The sequence below is a fragment of the Protomyctophum parallelum genome (genome assembly GCF_964188405.1).
Source record: "Protomyctophum parallelum genome assembly, chromosome: 12".
In the NCBI taxonomy this organism is placed as follows: domain Eukaryota; kingdom Metazoa; phylum Chordata; class Actinopteri; order Myctophiformes; family Myctophidae; genus Protomyctophum; species Protomyctophum parallelum.
Window position 1 is genome coordinate 26,994,464 of NC_139712.1, and position 19,075 is coordinate 27,013,538.

The 19,075-nt window shown below is 45.6% G+C and overlaps 1 protein-coding gene across 2 annotated transcripts in view; it reads right to left on the reverse strand.

The window, feature by feature from the left end:
* lmbr1 (limb development membrane protein 1) overlaps nt 1-19,075 on the reverse strand; it is an 89,980-nt gene that overhangs the window by 58,676 nt on the left and 12,229 nt on the right. For both annotated transcript variants that reach the window (XR_014570036.1, XM_083778035.1), the window contains exons 5-10: nt 18,237-18,340; nt 10,135-10,261; nt 9,021-9,089; nt 8,742-8,806; nt 8,153-8,225; nt 2,715-2,804 (exon numbers count right to left, since the gene is read on the reverse strand). Coding sequence is in view for 1 of the 2 variants with exons in the window: in XM_083778035.1 (XP_083634161.1) it covers nt 2,715-2,804; nt 8,153-8,225; nt 8,742-8,806; nt 9,021-9,089; nt 10,135-10,261; nt 18,237-18,340 (528 nt within the window). In the remaining variant the exon portion in view is untranslated. The remainder of the gene's footprint in view (nt 1-2,714; nt 2,805-8,152; nt 8,226-8,741; nt 8,807-9,020; nt 9,090-10,134; nt 10,262-18,236; nt 18,341-19,075) is intronic.

Below are 19,075 nucleotides of genomic sequence, written 5' to 3' on the forward strand. Positions count from 1 at the left end.
GACTACTGAAACCTCGGGACGCCCCGAGGCTTTGTTTACAGTTTGTACAACTTGGTTTGGTAAAACACATCGCGAGTGTGTGTATCGAACACAATCTCCCCTCTCATCAAGCCCCCGCAGGTCATATCCATTTGCACAGCCTTCATAAATTACAGTCGTCCTCTTTAATTAGCCCACTCTTATCGCGCGCCTTAGTTAGTGGAAACAATAACACCCCTGGATAAAAGGAAGCGCAGAGAAATTAATATTGTGATTTATATGCAGCCACCTGAAATTTTGCCACCGATGTTAAGCCTCTGTGTTCTCGAGAGGAAAAAGAGAGAGGAAACTGTCGTGGCTGTATATCTACATCTTGATCGCTCTAACCCGATAAGCGGTCTTATTTCGGTAGCACGTCATCTGTTCGCAGGCATGGCACACTCATGACTGACATTGTAATGATGTTTTTATCATCACTCTAGTCTCTAAACCCAAGTTGCTGTTGTTCTGTTCTACTGTACATACAGCCGACCAGTTGAAGAAATCACAGACTGCCAGTCCCAATTTTTTTGTTTGGGTAACAAATTGGCATATTTTTAATTCATCGTTTTAACATACAAGAAAGATCTGGTGGATTGAAGAGATGTTTTTTTTTCTTTTTTTCATTGCAAATGTATTCTCTCGAATCGCCACCAGATGGCGGGAAAGCACCATTATGCTGATTTTGGCTAAAATAGATGGATCTTCCTAAGTCACTTCCGGTTCAACGATCAACAACATCCTGTAGTATTTTGACCCTAGTCAATAGACCGATTCCGTACCGGTTTCATGGTCGCAGCCTACGTATTTCCTGTAGGCGGACTCGACGTAGCTGCGGGGGTAAAACCCTCACCAGGCGCACATCTTCCACTACAGTGAACGGCAGAGTGACTGATGTTAGTTTGCCTCAAACTTTACTCCTTTACCTGCTTTTTTACTAACACTAACATTACAAAGATGCCCAGAACATCGAGATGAACCTGTGTAGTTTATGGCTGCTCCAACAGTAGTGGCAACATAACAAATAAAATAAAACGGAATGTCTAATATCCACCGCGATGGCTGAGACCAGAGCCATTGAGTAATGGTTGAGACAAAGCAGTGAAGAATCCTGCAAGATACATAATTTCAGTCTTACCCAATACCCAATCTTTCTGTTTTATGAACACAAGGCTGCTGTATTTTATACCTCATACTAAGCATTTAAAGTATGAGGTATAAAGTACAGCAGCCTTGTGTTAATAAAACAGAAATATTTGGTATTGGGTAAGACTGGCGTTATGTATCTTTCACTGCTTTGTCTCAACCATTGCTCAATGGCTCTGGTCTCAGCCATCGCGGTGGATATAGACATTCCGTTTTATTTTATTTGTTATGTTGCCACTACTGTTGGAGCAGCCATAAACTACACAGGTTCATCTCGATGTTCTGGGCATCTTTGTAATGTTAGTGTTAGTAAAAAAGCAGGTAAAGGAGTAAAGTTTGAGGCAAACTAACATCAGTCACTCTGCCGTTCACTGTAGTGGAAGATGTGCGCCTGGTGAGGGTTTTACCCCCGCAGCTATGTCGAGTCCGCCTACAGGAAATACGTAGGCTGCGACCATGAAACCGGTACGGAATCGGTCTATAGCTTGGCTGGTCCGGATTGCTAAGCTAATGCTATATTTTTCATAACTAAGTCAAATTAACCTCAAATCAACCCCAAAAGATCGCAAAATATCAAAATTTTTACAGCGACGCACATAGAGACGGCGCGTGTGCACGATAGCGCACGATCACGTGGATTTCGGCCGTTTTTTGGTAAATTACATCCAACATTAGTGATATTAGCGAAAAAATATTATTTTTTGCTCTTTTGACCCCGCGATAACTGATATTGATTGTCATTCCGTTTTTTCCGTTAACGGGAGGTTTAGATTTTTCGATTAATTCCGTTTTTTCCGTGAACGGTAGTTCAAGGGTTAAGGCTTTAACCTTTTGCATTTATGACATTTCTGATACCATTCATGTATATGGACGATGATTCTGTGCATGTATTCTATTGCTATTTTGACCACTTCAAAGACTCTTTCTTCTCAAGATAACCAATGACAACATGATGCGCTGTGACGTGTTATGAGCTTGTAGATCTGCTATTTCCCGGCACACGGCTAATCCAAATGACTGAAATAAGTCATGGCGACTGACAACTTTAGTCCATGCACACCGTCTGTGAGGCTCTTTAACGTCTTCTTTTAAGGACACATCTAAGTCCCACGTTGACGCACATTTGACTCAACTCAGTACCGCACACCCACCCACCGTCTCGACGCACTGCCCTCCCTGCCCCCTCGAGAAGTTTGCCAAGTGCACTTCATATGCACTGCCCTGCTAAATTAATGACATCACTAAAAGGCTGGCCACAATATAAAGTTTGCATCCCGTCCAATATCGTAAGTGCCTTTGTGCCCCACAACCTCCCCCGCCGCCCGGCTACCCAAAAGACTCACGCACGTTGCGCCTCATTTATAATATCCCAAAATGGATGGAAAAGAATAATTATCGGGCAGCTTTGGTCCGGGTCCAAATTAAGAATTTAAGGCTGTAAGGGAGAAAGGGCTTGTCCGTCAGCAATATTTAAAAAGCAAAGCTTCTTGGCAGGCATATGTTTTGGTGGCAATTTAAGGTCCCTATATGTGAAAAATACAAATACTTACCCAATTTATTTCTCTGATTTCTGACGCTGTCCAGCTCTTTGTTGAGGTGCTGAACAGAGCCTCTGCGACTGTAGGCGTGGAGGGATGAACCTGTGGACATAAATCATCGTATTGTCTTAACCAGTGTTTTACTTTCAGTGACATGATCAGTTGTTATCTTAACACTTATCAGACTCAAGCACCACTTGTTCACTTAACATCTGCCAAGCATCTGCCAGAATATCCAAAGAAACGTGTTGATTCAGTTGTGAAAACATCAAAACAGGATCATGAGGGCAAAATATATCATGGTCAGTCTATGTACCCCCCCTACCCCCCCCCCCCCCCCTCCCTGTGTGGACTGTCATTCAGTTAGTAGCTCTCTTATGTTGATGCTTTCTTGGTTTTGTTTTTGTGTGCCTGAAAAAGTGCGAGGCCACAGCCTTAATGGTACAATGATGAGGACATCAACATGTCACGGTAATTTCCTAACCTCAACAGATGGCACTTGACACAATTAATGTGTCTCTCCTCTGATTGCAAGGGGTTTTGACTCCCTTTTTCTTTATTAAGAAATAGTACCAAAACAGGTAATCCTGTTTGTGAACACAACAATGTGATCTCAAACAGAATAAGGTTAAAATAAAAATAATAAAAAATAATTATATGTATGTATATATATATATATATATATTTATATATATATATATAATCTCCATGTCAGGAGCTGTCTAGCGCATGCCACGACTGGTTGGGCAGGTTGGGAGAAGACAGCAAGGGATTCTCCAGGAAAACCGCAAGGCCAGCTCATTTAAGGCTAATTTATCCGTTTCACTCTGTTTCCCTTCCAGCCTTGACGTACAGAACGTCGAAGGAGAAGGGCCCCCTCGGAGCCAAACTGGAAGAGTATCCATTTGCATCCCCTGGGGTGATTGGCAGATCAAGACCAATTAGTTCAGTGTTACACTGTTACCAGCATGCAATAAAAATACCATCTTTCATCTTTGTTACAGGAGTGAAGGACCAATCACTTTGATCAAACCCCCTGTTCTCCCTCTGTTATTATGACACGCCCTGTCTGGATATAGGTTTAAGTAGGCAGAGAGAGAGAGAGAAAGAGAGAGAGAGAGAGAGAGAGAGAGAGAAAGAGAGAGAGAGAGAGAGCGAGAGGGTGTGAAAGAGAGAGTTGAGCTGCGTTTGTCTGTGCCCTCGCCGATAGCTGTCGCAGGGATCTAAGCGAGGGAAAGTTTGAACCCCTCGGAGCAAACGCCGTCACAAATACAACAGGAAATGTCACGGGCAGTTCACCAGCGTTCCCTCTCTCTCCACGAGATGAGCCGAGCGAGTCCCCTCGGGGGGAGCCGTGTCTGCTGAGCCGCGAGTGCACTAATCTATCACCTATCTGCAGAACATATCCAAACACAGCCTCACCTGTCACCCGGGACAGATAAATCATTTCTCAAATATTATTCACGTTCTCTTAATACCCATGACTAATAGGAGGGCTCAGCCTAAATACAAAGAACAATATCATTACTTGTATGAGGGGGAAAGAGGAACCTGTAACGAGTGAACTGCAGCGTCTGTCTGGACCAGACATCTTTCCAATAAAAGAAAAAAGGTAAAATATATGGACCGACTTCACTTGTTCTGGTGCTGCTGGCAGCGGTGAGCGAAAAAGACCTGAGCTGAGTTACAGCGGGTAGGAGATGCTGAGTGAGGCTTCTGGCAGCCAAGAGGCCTGGAATAATTCAACGTATCCTCTCCAACCTTCACCATAGAGTCCAGCAGCGATTACGTCATCTGCAATTATGCTAAACGCCATGCTGAAGCGACGGACGGCGCTGGCAAGGTCACCGTGCCGCATAGCATCTGGAGCACGAGCACTCTGCTGCGGGAGCAGAGGGGCCAGGGAGCCGTCCCAGGCCAAGACTGACAGCAGCGCAGCAAAGAAGGGACACTGTTAAGCGTGTGTGTATGTACAGCATGTGTGCTGTGTGTGTGACATTGCTGGTGTATATTCCACAATCCACATACATGAACATTAGGGGTGTAACGATACATTTTAACAGCGATACGACACGTATCACGATACATGGTTGACGATACGATACATGGACGATATTGGTTCATTATGGCGATGCGATACGATTCAATGATTTAAAATCGATAGAGTAACTAAGATAAAAACACAGCGATTCTCTGGCAAATAGATGGACATTGTATTTGAACATACTGTATGTGGCAGTTCAGCCTGCCACTGAGACTGAATTCAACACGGGGTTAAAGTTTGAAGTATTATTTGTTATTTTGACTTCTGTATATTGTGTGGTGCTTGCTTGATTACTGATTGGTGGCTCCATTGTAGGGAGCTGCACCTACCAACTGTGGGTTTGGGTAGGGGACATGCCAATATGCCATCAGTGTTGTGTGTGTGTGTGTGTGTGTGTGTGTATATATATATAGAGAGAGAGAGAACTCTGATTATAAATACGTGGTTTATGTGAATTGTGGATAATGTGTAATGATTTAAAAGTGAATTATACAAGTGTTAAAGTATTGTCTCTGGACATGGGGCTGTTATAATTGTGGAATCAATTAGGGTTGGTATGGTCCAGTGGGAGGGGCCTAGCCTATATATAAGAACGGGGACCTGCCACTGGGAATCAGTCATTGTAGGGCTGTAGACCAGGAGGGCCAACCTGTTCAGTGTTGCTGTGTTTTGTTAAAAGTTTAAACAAGTTTGAGTCTTGAATCTAAAGCAAAGTGTGACACTGTACATGGATAAAACCACACCTGGACATGAACACAGAGATTACACACATTTATCGATAGACCAAGCCTAGCCTAGCCTATGGAATGGAAAAGTAATTAAACCCATCTTTTTATTTTTTCTTCTTAAAATTGCTAAATACAATGCAAAACGAATCGATACCGATTATTTCCATTGCAAAACGATACGATACAAAGTCAAATAATACGATACTTGCTGTTTATATATTGATATACTATTGATACAGTTACTATCGTTACACTCCTAATAAACATACATTCAAGCCAGTGGTTCTCAAAGTTGTCAAGGACCCCCAAATAGCAAATGTATTTTGCCAATTTGCCCCATCTGAAAATATTTGAATTAGAATATTTATGTAAAAAAGAAAAAACCTATTCAACATTGTTGAATATTTTCTAATTTTCGAGAATATCCCACTTTGAGAAGTTACTGTCCCAGGTAATTCTAACGTGAGTCTGCCTTGGTATCGATGGCTGACGGCATTCCATCCTGCAATGTCCCTGCACAATAGTTTTCACCGTCAAGAGGTGCAGCGTCTCTATTGACCATGGCGCATCAACGTGCTAATCTTGTTTGCAGTGCCAACCTGCCCAAATCATTAGTAGACAGAGACACCTGGTGGAGGGGGCTAAAGATCAAGCGGTGCCTCTATGACACGACGTTCAGATCCTGTGAGGGAACAAAGGACAAGTCCTGCACCGATCTGTATCTAATAACATCACCTGTCACAAGAGCAACCCTCGACCTCTCAAGCACATGAGATACAGACACAAGGTCAAACGTGAGAAGTTTCGTCCCTGTGTGTGTGTGTGTGTGTGTGTGTGTGTGTGTGTGTTAAGCACCGACTGCTTATCTGATAGTGTCAGGAGCGTGTCACTGCGTGTCCCCCACCGTTTCACATTGGCCCAGTTGCAGCCCCTGACAGAGTAAACAAACACACACAGCCAGTCGGCCAGGATAAGCCACAAGCTGCCGGTCTACAGCAAATAAACGAATCCGCAAAGTCATTACGGGTGGAAATTGCACGGAGAGAGAGAGAGAGAGAGAGGAGGGGATGCCAATTGTGGAGACCATGCAGTAGCGTAAATAAACTTTGATACATCAGTCGATGCAGCTCAGTGGGTCACACATCTGCAAACAAGAAGAAACGGTGGGGAACGGGAGGACGGGCGTGATGTACCAGAGAGGACGTTGGCTGAACCAACGCAGAGAGGAACACAGGTGACGCGAGATGAGAGGGGGGGCAACATTGTTTGCTTCTGGAGTGTGTCCTGTGAACTGTTTGTGAACCACCGCCTAGTCAAACCTATCAGAAGATCAGAGGAAAGCTACTGTAACCCCCCTCAGTTTCTCCAGTGTGTGTGCGAGCGTGTCTGTGTGTGTGTGTCTGTAGCGGGGTACGTCCATAATGATCATGTATATAGAAAACATTCTTGGCATGCCTGATAAGCACAGGTTTTTTAAAACACTCCACCAACCAACATCCTCCTTTACCCCCCTGAAGCCGTCTCTATTTAAGAGACGAACGTTCAGTGTGTTGTAGGTTGGCCAACGTGCCCTGGTGGAGATGTCAGAGGCCGCCTGCTATTGTTCTCACCTCGCGGTGACTTGCAAAGATCAAAAGTGTCCGAGGACGATAAGGAACAGATTACAATTATTTTGTCATAGTTGTTCAAAGCGGAGCAGCTTGGCGCACACCCTAGGTAACCCTACGCTCAGGTGGCAGTCTATGGGAGGTGCCCGGCGTAGCGTTCGAAAACATGGGGCTAATCAGCAAGAGATCTCCTTTACCTCCCTGGTTTGTAAAGGACTCTCATCCTCTTCATTTGCTTGCATCTGTACACTTGGTTGCGTGCTTGAGTTAATATTAAAGTATGTTTTGGCCCCTGGCCCAAATACTTCCTGCGTTGTGTGGAATTGTTCAACGCCAAAAGAAGGAATTTGGGATTGAAGGAGGCCTACCCGATGAAAAGGAAATGCAGGTTCGTCAAATAATAACAGCTCGACTGTTTCTCAAACGCACACTCTCTCAAAAAGTGCCCCAACACCACTAGGCCATTCTCATGTGGAGGCCAAGTTTTGAAGGACTTTTCAATGTTTGACATAAATCGTTTGCCATTGACTTTAATGTGTGTTTAGGGCATTTAATGATGACGCAAGACGTCATGTGGCCGATATAAATACAGTGTGCGCCCCTCACTTCACACAAGTGTGATTTTTGATAGTCAGGCTTGCAGGCTACCAATTCCATTATAGGCCTGAGATCAAGTGAGGCAATCACTTCACCACTAGTGACAGACAGTGGCACTCGAGTGCTCTTAAATGGACTATTAAAAACTTCTGAAATGTAAAATATGGCTCTACTGTCCTACTTAGACGAATGGGCCAAGGGAGAGAGAAAGAGAGACGGAGAGAAAGAGAGACAGACAGACTAAGGATGGTAGTGATAGGTGTGTGTGTGCGCATGCGCGCATGTTTTTTTCCCACACACATATGGGTATGTTTGTGTGTGTGTGATTTGTCGATGCTAATGGGTGCCAGTGCGGCACGCTCCATCACACTCATCAGGGCAGTCCAACCCTGCTCAACCACCGACCCACCCACTCCACCCCCCCTCCAACTCTGTGGCTGTAATGTGCTAACACGTCTCCCACAGACGACGCACCGTTTAATCTCCTCTGAAGGGCTTCCTCCTGCAAATGGATGCAGTAAATCTGCTCGTCCAGGTCCTCCAGGATCTGAGGAGGGAGGGGCAGAAATGAAATGAAACGGGTTATAATTAGGCCCAGAGTGGGACCCGGAGAGAAGACAGCGGCGGGCGGACGGGTCTGTGATGTATTAGGCAGCTGCGGTGTCGCCGCATGCCGCACATGCTAATGGAGCGACCGAGACGAGGCGAAACAAAGTGGAAATAATCATACTCCACCTCTGGAACGTTAGCAAACGTCCGGCGGTATCGTCTTAAAAATATAATGACACGCTTTTATTTATTTATTCAATTTAAAGTAGCCAATTATGCTTTACTCCCATTTTCTCCACAATATAGTCGTCATGCCATTTAATTCCTTACGACGTGCATTTCTGTGTCGTCACTGCCGTTGTATCCTACTGACTCCCCTGCCAGTGAGGAGCCCCCACCGGGAGGACGTAGGGCTTTTGTCCGTAGGATTACGTGCAGTGGCACCCTCCCCGCCCAGCTTCCCTCCCCAAAAAACCGTAAAATAAATGAGAAGTCATTCTCATTGATTACTCACCGTTGGCTTGACCAGTAACTGGCCCATGACGGTGAACATCCTGGACAGGCCCACAGGAGTACACACTAGACGGGGGAAACATTGATGAGTCACAGCCGAACCCGGCATGATGCGGCAACATTTATTTATTACAAGGAACTGTGTTGCGTTGCTTGTTCTGCTGCAAAGTGAGATCTATGCTGTGAATGCGATGCTGCAATATCTAGGCAATGGGCTTTCCAGCACTCAATCAAAGATTATTACATTCCGTGGGTGTACTTCATAGGGTTGAAGACTTACGCAGTAAAAGCAGTCCCCCCATCAGAGATATACATGAGTAGAGGTATGGCAGGTAGAACTCCCAGAGATCTGGAGAGAGGCAAAACACTTCAATTAGACACAAGACTAATTGAATATTCTCCATACAACACATGCTTAGTATTAGAGGTGATATTCCTTGCTAACCTTAACAGCGTCCTAAGGTTAACAAGGAATATCACCTCTAATACTAAGCATGTGTTGTATGGAGAATATAGGTTGCTACCTTCAGGAAGGAGATATGGTGTACCAGCGTACAATAAGGTCAGACTAAAGAGGTCCTTTGTCGACCAGTCGACCTTGAGGCTTAATCAGGAGTTGTAGTAGCCACAGGGTAATCTAAGCGGTGGATGTTGCTCTTGTCTTCATGTCTTTATGTATGTAAATTGTCTTGTTCTTTGTTATGTCAAATGTGTGTATATGTGTTCTGCATACTTGGTTGCTGTGTCGCAAGACAAATTTCAGTGTGAACAATAAAGTACTATATCATATCACTATATCAAGTGGTAGCATTACTCCACATTGTTAACACCCAGGGTTATTTAATCCATTACATTTTACAGACGGACCGGATGTTATCCCGGATGTGGATCTAGCAGCTAAATGTAGCCAAAACACTCTAGAGCCGATCGACAACAACGGGAGGTATGATTAATTAAATCGCGGCTAGCAACTGGACCGCGGTGGGCCATCTAAGACATGATCTTTTCTTAGAATTGGACGGGATGATTTAGATCGCGAGTTATTAACGTTTTAAGATTTTCGTTCTCGTCAGCTAAACAGTATAAAATTGTGTTGCGCATTTCATAGATAGCTTCATAGACTTGTTTGACAGCACTGTAGTGTTGTGTATTTTTTTTGTTTAATTGGATTCGTGTTGATGTGAATTTTACAGACTTTTGACTCTGTACTTTTGTGGCTTCTATTCTTCACTTAAAATAGCCGATCTACAAGCTTGACTAGCTATCTTTTGTGAATATGAACACCCCCCAGAACAGAAATCCATCTCACATAGATTTGGCAGACGCCCTGTAGTACCTCTGAGGACCCCCAGGGGGTCCCAGACCCACTGCTCTACAGAGTAGACATACAGTACCATAGAGCGACTCCATGCTGGCTGCGTCGTTGTCGATGAGTGCCGATGCCACCCACACTATGCCCAAGATCAGCAACGCCAGCAGGAAGAGCATCACAAATGTCTCCAGAATGCGTGACCTAATGCCCTGCGAGAGAAAACACAAACAAACACACAGTAAGAAATCTGTGAGACTTACACACGATAACATAATGCCTGATTTATACTTGGTTGCATGCCAGTGTTGCGAAAATATCCAATCTAACAAGCCAGTGAGCTTGTAGATCGGCTATATTCGGTGCGCACGACTAATACAAACTCAGGCTTAACGCACAGAACGAGTGCCTCAATGCCGGAGGCCTGCCTGGGAGAGCAGAATGGTACGACGCGAGACCTCAAGTCCGCTCTATAAACATCACCCTCTTAATCCAGCTTCTCTCACATTAAAACAGCATCACCTCCGTTTCACAGCACACAAACATAACATAAACGCTCCCATGGACTCCCGTATAAAACAACTCTTTTATATGCACATATTGGCGTCTATAAAGAAGCAGGTCTGACTGGGCTGGGGGGGGGGGGGACATTAGTGGTGGAGGTGAAATGAAAAAGAAAAGAGAGAGAGAGAGGAAAAAAAAGAGGGCTGCTGTACACAGGGCCTGGGCCAGCTACAGCTACTGTCTAGCGATTGAGTGCAGGCCTCCCATCTGGGGCTGATTAGGAGGTCCCCTTTAACACGGCCGTGTCCCGGGCCATGCAGACCAGAGGGGTTTTGGGGTAATTTGGGTTTTCCGGGTCACAAACCACTGAGTGGTTAATAAAGTCCTCCTCTACCTGTTCACACAGGGTCCATTTCCCTCAGAGCAGGAGAGCCAAGCTGTCTAGCACCACAAGACAGATCGCCGTTCTCATGCACGTCGGGGTGGGGTACCACCAGGGCTCTAATAGGGGCTCTGTGCCGGTGGAGCGCTGGCTAAATTAGGCACATATGAGCAATTTGTTGCCAGCTAACATAAAGGCCGCTGCGATGCTGTTCAGTATTCGCTAACAGATACATGAAGGAGGTCTCTCTTTGAAGGTCCCACCTCTTATACACACAGGCCTCTTTAATGGATGGAAATGACCCGAGTCTGGCAGATGAATTGTGATAGGAGTTTATACATTTCCCTGTTAGTCCGCTGACACAATAAATCAAAGCCCCTGTGCTTTCTTGTACCACCGTCACCCCAAAACATCCACTGAAATTGTTCATAGGAACACTTTGGTCTCTCCTGAGGAGGAGTCCTAGCTTGTTAGCAACAAAAAAAAAGTGGTTGTGTCTCTCTCTCCCTCTTCTAATTACTGAGCCGCAGCATCATCTCTATACACGTCTCTCCTCTCACAGAGCAAATGCTGCAGGAGCATCAGTGTTGACATTTCTAGCACAGCAGAAAAGAAGACAAGTGGGCAGGGTCTGGAGTGCCCCAGTGTGGCCATGATGGACACTGCAACCACTGGGCATAATAAGCAGGACTTGAGCGTACAGTATAGTCATCATGCAGCTGCATTATAGAAAGGGGCGCCATCCGACGACGTGACACAGAAACTCAACATGGCATGCACCGTGACTCGTTCTAAAGGACTCGCCGACAGTGCTGCTGTTCAATTCCTCATATACCAGGACTTGACACCCCAAAACATATGCCTGACCAAGACCCAGACGTCAATTATATGCAGACCGCCTCATGCATCCTTTGTGCAGCACAGCACACCACCTGCACAGAGCGATGCTGCAGTCACAGCAGAGGGTGAAAGGGAGAGGTTGGGAGTAATGGCGAGAGGGGAGGAATGAAACAGAGATAGAAAAGGGGGCGAGAGAGAGAGAGCGGTGGAGGAGAGGAGTCAACGTCTGAGCGCTTCTCATCCCCCAGAGGCAAGAGAGAGAGAGAGAGAGAGAGAGAGAGCGAGAGAGAGAGAGAATGCTTTCAGGGACTTTAGCCACATCCCATATGCTCTCTCTTAAGGACGCTGCGGGACGAGAGGGGAGGCGCGGGCAGCGGCGCGCGCTCGCTCAAGCGAGTTGGTCCACCTTAAAGCAGCCGTCCATGCCATGGCTGAAGCCAAGGTGTATTCCCTGTAGGGCCGGGCTCTCTCAATCATTCATAAGGCTCAAAACATTAGCTATTCAGATCATTTAGGGCAAAGGCAATGCTCGTCACCTCCCTTACTATAATCGCCGGTCCCAGAAAAGAAAATCTGCTATGTCAGACATGTTTTTCCCTCTGTGAACCGAACACCCTGGATGGTTTCATTACACCTTCCACCCTTTTCTCTGTGTGACACTGTATGTCCACAATATATCTTTTTCTACCTCATTTTTCCTCTGTTATTCTAAAAAGACAAAAACTAAATAACGAAGGAGGTTTTTCTTTTCTTCCTTCTCGTCCATCACCCGTGTCGCAAACGTTAATGTCCTGTGCAGCAGTCACAATGGATCGGGGACTTGATTCAGGTTTGTAAAATGACTCAAATCAAACCGAGTCACCAGTGAGGATGTGAGACACTTTGTTCTTTGTTTCAGACAAACAGACATACATATAATATGATAAAGACCTGCACCATGGCATTCAGAGCACCCTGCTGACGGTTTCTATTCTTGCCGTTCTAAATGTGTAACTCTACCTCTAAATATAGCAGCTCTGAAATATTCAGCATCCCCCCCGATCCTCACGCTGTCCTGCACGGGGCTAGTTGACTAGTGACTACAGCAACCAGACTGGGGGGAGAGAGAGAGAGAGACTTCCAAGAAACGCGTATGCGGGGGGGGGGGGGGGGGGAGAAAAATGACTTGGTATATACAGCATATATAATACCAAGTGTTATTATAACATGTCATGACACAACCGCCGAAGAGGCCACACGCGCGCACACACACACACACACACGCTATCCTGCTCTGGCTACTACTAGTGATGTGGGGAAAACTGCACAAAGCACGGTGGTGCTTTTGCAGCCGCGTGTCCTTGATGCTTCGACAGGTACGAAGCCCGCAGAGAGCACATTCTCTGGAAGCCGCGTGTCACCGACTGCGCTACTGAGTGCGACGGCGTGAAGGAGAGAGGACACTGGAGAAGCTGCAGCGCTGTACTTTGTGTTGGGGGGGGGGGGGGGGCAGTGTGAGAGAGAGAGGCAGGAACAGAATGAGACAAAGACAATGAGCTACAACAGAGAGAGAGAGAGAGAGAGAGTACGGGAGCTTCGTAGCGGCCGCCATCAATTCTTAGAAGGTCAACGGGCGGCGGCAGAGATCGGCCCGCGGCTCATCCTTCTGCTAACTGTCAGGGGCGTGTGGGATAAGGGCCGAATGGGGGTGGAGTGGGTCAGCGTCCTTCTCACTCCGCCAGCAATAGCAGCAAACTGCCCTCTCTGCTAAAGACACACCAGATGCCCGGGGACCTTATTAGTGTATCCTTCAGCCGCTAGTCGGGCCAACAGGGCACCACTGGCCGTGTTGCAGACAGAAAGCAGAGGAGAGGGGACACTCCCCTGCAAAAAAAAACAAAACAAAAAAAAGCTGCAGAATAAACTTCTAAAGACGCATAATAAGACTTCCTAATAAGAGCCCAATGACATGGCGGCATGGCAAACCATCCGCGTCACGTCGTATTGTCGAAATTCACAAGGGGGGCGGGGGGATGGATTTGACAACAAGAAAAAAAAACATTGTCGTAAAAAGTAACCCCCACAAAAAGGCAAGAAAATCATACTTCACTTAGTTCACTAACACAGCGTTTTCTACTTCTCCAGCACCCTCCCACTGACCCATGGCCAATTCACCAGTCATGACTCACAACAACAGAGATTTAACAGGCGGGGGAAGTAGCTTCAGCACTTTTGATGTTTGCATTGCTTTATTTGCATCCTACAGTGACGACAGCTGGTTCTGATTATGGCGAGGTGTCAGACTGATAAGTCTTCAAAGCATTAAAATGACTGTCACATGGGTTTTGTCACGCATAAAGGTTATGTCCAAGTACAGCCAACGCCGGTCAGCGCAAAAACACCGGCCTGTTTGGATCTACTGAAGATTCCACGGCATGGGTAGGTGTTAGCAGAAAGAAACAATTAAACCTAACCACTGACTTGTATGGAGCCACATCTAGAGGTCAGATACAGGATGTCATGCTTTATAGACAGTTAACCACCTGTCTTAAACCCATATGTAGTTGACAGGGGTCCCTCACGGCTCTATAATAGGTCCGCTCATTTTGTCTGTCTTTACAAGGACTCTCTTTGCCGGAAATAGCAGATCCACAAGTTGCGACGCGTTGTGACGTGAGCTTGTATGTATACGTGCTATTTTCGCTGAATGTTCAAATTTCTTCTTCGTCCCAGAGAACAGGGACGCTCGAGTTCATTTGGTTGAAAAATCTGGCTGAAAAACCAACTAGTCTCAGAGCCGATCACTTAGTTTGAGAAACCCAGACGGGGTGGGGGGGTGGAGGGTATTACAACAAAAAAAAGACAAATCCAGGACAGCTCACTTTTTCTTTTTCCCCCCCTAAATTCCCGACTCAAACTAATATGTTGCCATGGTAATGGACATTGTAACCGGCAGGCTTTAGGGAGACATTGTGACCTTAAAGGAAGGTATGTAAACACCACTTTATATTCTTCGGCTGGCCCCGGCCCGAAAAGAAGGCCTGGGAAAAATGTTTGCATGTTCAGGAGATTTGAAATAAATATCCAGGCCCCCATTGTAGAGGTCTAACAAAGACGAGTATCTTAGTAACACCACGCAGGGTTTGCTCGGCGAGATGCGCGCACCCCCCCCCCCCTCTCCACACACACACACACACACACACACACACACACACACACCCTACCCGCCCCCCCAACACAATAAACCCACTCCTCATCATCGGCCTGTTTAAGGCATAACCTTAAACCGTGATTTATGCTTCGGCGGCAAAAGTGTCATGCTTGACAAAAAATAACATATTTGTGAATGGAAAAACAGCTTTTTCATGACGGAAATGTGTCGTTTTCCCATTTTGTAAACGAGGCACAAATTAGGTTTTTTAGGAATGAGATTGATGAGGAGTTTCTTTAAGTACCAGATGAAACCTGTTGGGCCATCATGGGGTCAGTCGGGGGGTCAGACTCGTTTCAACTCGTTTTCAGGATCAGACAAGTCTCGATGTAGCGGCCCGGGTGAGAGTGAGACTAGTGTGAGGCCCTTCCCTGCATAGCTTATGATCTGACCCAAACATCCAGGATATTTCTTTTAAAATGATAATAATAATAAAACATCAGAAAACAACAATGAATAAAATAATACCGGCGTCTCTGAAAGCCTGTACATTGTTACACCTTTAAAACGAGGAAAGCATCCGTGTCATTTTAGACACAGAGTAGATTTTCTTAAAATCTGATTCTAAATGGGACAAATGGGACAAAGCAGAAAGGGGGAAAGAACATTTTCAAAACTTTCAGAGCTTTACATCAATTCACTGGACAATGTTTTGACATATTGCAGTCTGCAAGTATAATATAATATAAACCGAGTGGAAGCTTTTGTCAGGTCATGCTGACCATTTAAATCCGGACCACAGACACAGATCGTCCTCTTCATTATAAAATGACACGCCATGCCACCATCTACTGGTGGCATTGCGGGCCCTCCCTCCCGAGTCCCAGGCACTTTCAGCTGAACAGAAGTGAATTTTCATCATTATAAAGGCTTTTGTGTCAGACATTTTACAACACCTCCAATAATACTGTGATGCAGTGTTTAATGACATAATATAGTTAATGGTCAGTTTGCATTAGACAATGCAATAGCTACAAAACGGTCTGACACACACACACACACACACACACACACACACACACACACACACACACACACACACACACACACACACACACACACACACACACACACACACACACACACACACACACACACACACACACACACACACACACACATTATGCAGGAGAGCAAATGGGTTTCTGGAACAAGACCAGGAGCCAAATGGCGGAAAATTGCGAGATGACATTTAAAAAATAAAAACATTCTTGGCTACCAGTGCTGTTTGCTCTTCTACGAAAGATGTGAGCGAGAGACATTTTACGCCAACAAATAAAGCCGTGATCATCATAACACGTGACATCTAGACCATGCGCAAAAAGTCACCCCGCGATTCATCCACAATTTGGACAATTTGTTAAACTATTAATCATCCGGGCGCCAGAGAGAGCCTCTGAAGAACTTAACTGTTCACATTGTCAGAGAAAAGAGGAAAAAAAAGGGAAAAGACATCCAAATTTCAATCTTTATTCCCGTGCCGTCTTTTAGTACCTCGTCAAAAATAAACAGTGCCACATGAAAAGGCTGACTTACACTGTTACCAGTCAGATTCATCATTCACTTCATTTCCGTGGTCAAAGGACCTCTCTGTGCCTTAACATTACCCCAGGATGATAAAATACCACATAAAACCCCATGACACTGCGGTCTAATACTCTTATAGAGGAAAGGGATAACATCACATTATAAAAACTTAAATCAGTGTTTTACATTCACTCCCCCTGCTGTCGGTCTCATGATCGCCCTCCGTGGGGCACTTTTCTCCTGTGAGAGGGGCTGGTTGAAATAAGAGTCCCCCCCCACCCCACCCCCTTGCACACAGCAAATTGTACTTGCAAGTGCAGCTCAACACTGACCAGCGCTTCCTCTGAGCAAATTTATGGATGATCAGTAGCAAGAAACAGTTTGCTTTTAAACAGGGAAAAAAAAAGAACAAAAAGCCCAACGTGACAGAGGCCCTCGTTCCTGCTTCCTTACCCATCAGGGCCTGCCCTTTTATTGAAGAAATCCAACCGAAACAAATTAGCAGGCAGGGGGAAATAAAAAGAACGGCCCATAAACTACAGTACAGACAAATTTTTATGTGCATTTGCCAGGAGGGACATAAACCAGAGGGGTCGCAAACTGTGACACAGGATAGAGGTGTATTAAAAGTAAATCTTTCCCCTCCATTTTGCTGGGCTCTATTGTGCTGTCATGTTGCTGCGACTTTATGGACTTTCTGAACGCGGGCCCCCAAGCCTCTTTTTTTTTTCTTCTTCTTTTTTTCGCATTGGTGCTGGGGGGAGGGGGAGGGGGGGTAATCAATTAAACAAGGAAGTTCGCTGAGCCTTACAACTCGATTATTAGCCTGTCCTTTTGAAGTTTTATTTTAGGGCCTGCTGGGGAGGGGGTGACGGGGTATCAGGCCTTAAATCAGTGGCGGCCGATGCAGCCGTGTTGAAGCGTTGGCAGCGTCTAGCCTTATTGGAAGGGTTTGTCAGGATGTGGCGCTGGGCGAAGACCAGATTCGGCCTTTCATGGTTAATGAGCTTTCTGCGGTGGCGGTTATGGTCAGCGGTGCGAGTCAGGGAGAGGGCAAGGACTGAGGCACCTGCTGCTGCTGCCGAGAGGAATCCTCTCGCGTGGACACTGGTAGACAATGGCATCGATATATTGTAAATGGTGCATTTATATAGCGCTTTTTTTATCCACTTTACATAGATTACATACACACATTCACACACACATTCATACACCGTTTGTGGAGGAAACCGTGCTAGGAGGCACCAACCTGCACACCGGGAGCAATTAGGGGTTCAGAGTCTTGCTCAAGAACACTTTGATGCCAACTCTGGGGGAGCCCGGGATCGAACTGGGAACCTGGCGGTTCCCATCCGGCCGCTCTACCAGCCACTCTAGTCTACCCTGGCCCTGAGCCACTGCCGCCCACACATTGTGAAATTGAGTGTTACGGTGAGTTCCATTGTACGAATGGAAGCAAATAAGGCTTGTAGCGATGAGACAATGCTTTCGTCGATGATGGATCGCCATCGATGATGGTTCAGTGTCAATTATCAAATGTAATCCTGGGCACTAAACTCCCTCTGCCAACCTGGGGAGAGCAACGGACTGACCTCATGCTTCCTTCCTGCACATCAGGAGCCATTAGGGGTTCAGCGTCTTGCTCAAGGACATTTCGACACCAACTCTGGGGGAGATACACGTTGCCGTATATGCTGATGCGTCTATCCTAGACTAAACTAAAATCTGAAAAGCAAATTGATACCTTTTTAGATCCAGCAAATCCCTCAGACTCCAGGAAGAAGTAGGCGAAGGGCATCAGGACAAAGAGGCAGAGGTTGGAGAACAGCGACACCAGGTTCCACAGGCCTGCACAGGGCATGCACACAAAACTACTGTTACACTTTCTACTTAAGTAAAAGTATCAATACAAGTAAAAGTCCGGAATTCAAAAGGTGCTCGAGTAAAAGTACAAAAGTAGTGGCATCAAAATGTACAAAAAGTACAAAGAGTAAAAGTACTCATTATGGAGATCGGCCATTTTCAAATGGCCGAAATGTATGAAGGGCTGAAGTGGATAATGTATGTTTTGTAATAATAATCAAAATCTACAAAGTAACTCTTAAAGGTATATTCAGTGATTTCACTCAAAAAACCTTAGGTTTCGTTTTTGGCTGTGGGACCCAGCCTTTCGTCCAATCAGGATAGAGAGTCAAAAACGAAACCTAAGGTTTTTTGACCCCCAGGGGTTAACTGGGGACAGGGAGGAACTTAATTTGAATTAAGTGAAATCACTGAATATACCTTTAACTAAAGTTTTCAAATAAACATAGTAATAGAAGGCCCAGGCCGTAGCGTAACGGTCTGGGCACCGGACTGGTAATCCAGTCGCAGTGTGCCGCGGGTTCGACTCCCGGACCCGACACGGCCCTTACTGCATGTCATCCCCCCATCTCTCTCCCGTTTCCTGTCAGCCTACTGCCTGTCCCTTCAAAAAATCAATAAAAGGCGTAAGCCGCAAAAAAATAAATAATAATAATAGAAGTAGAAGTAAAAGTATTGTAAATACTAAGTAAAAGAACCTCAAAATGTTACTTGAGTAAA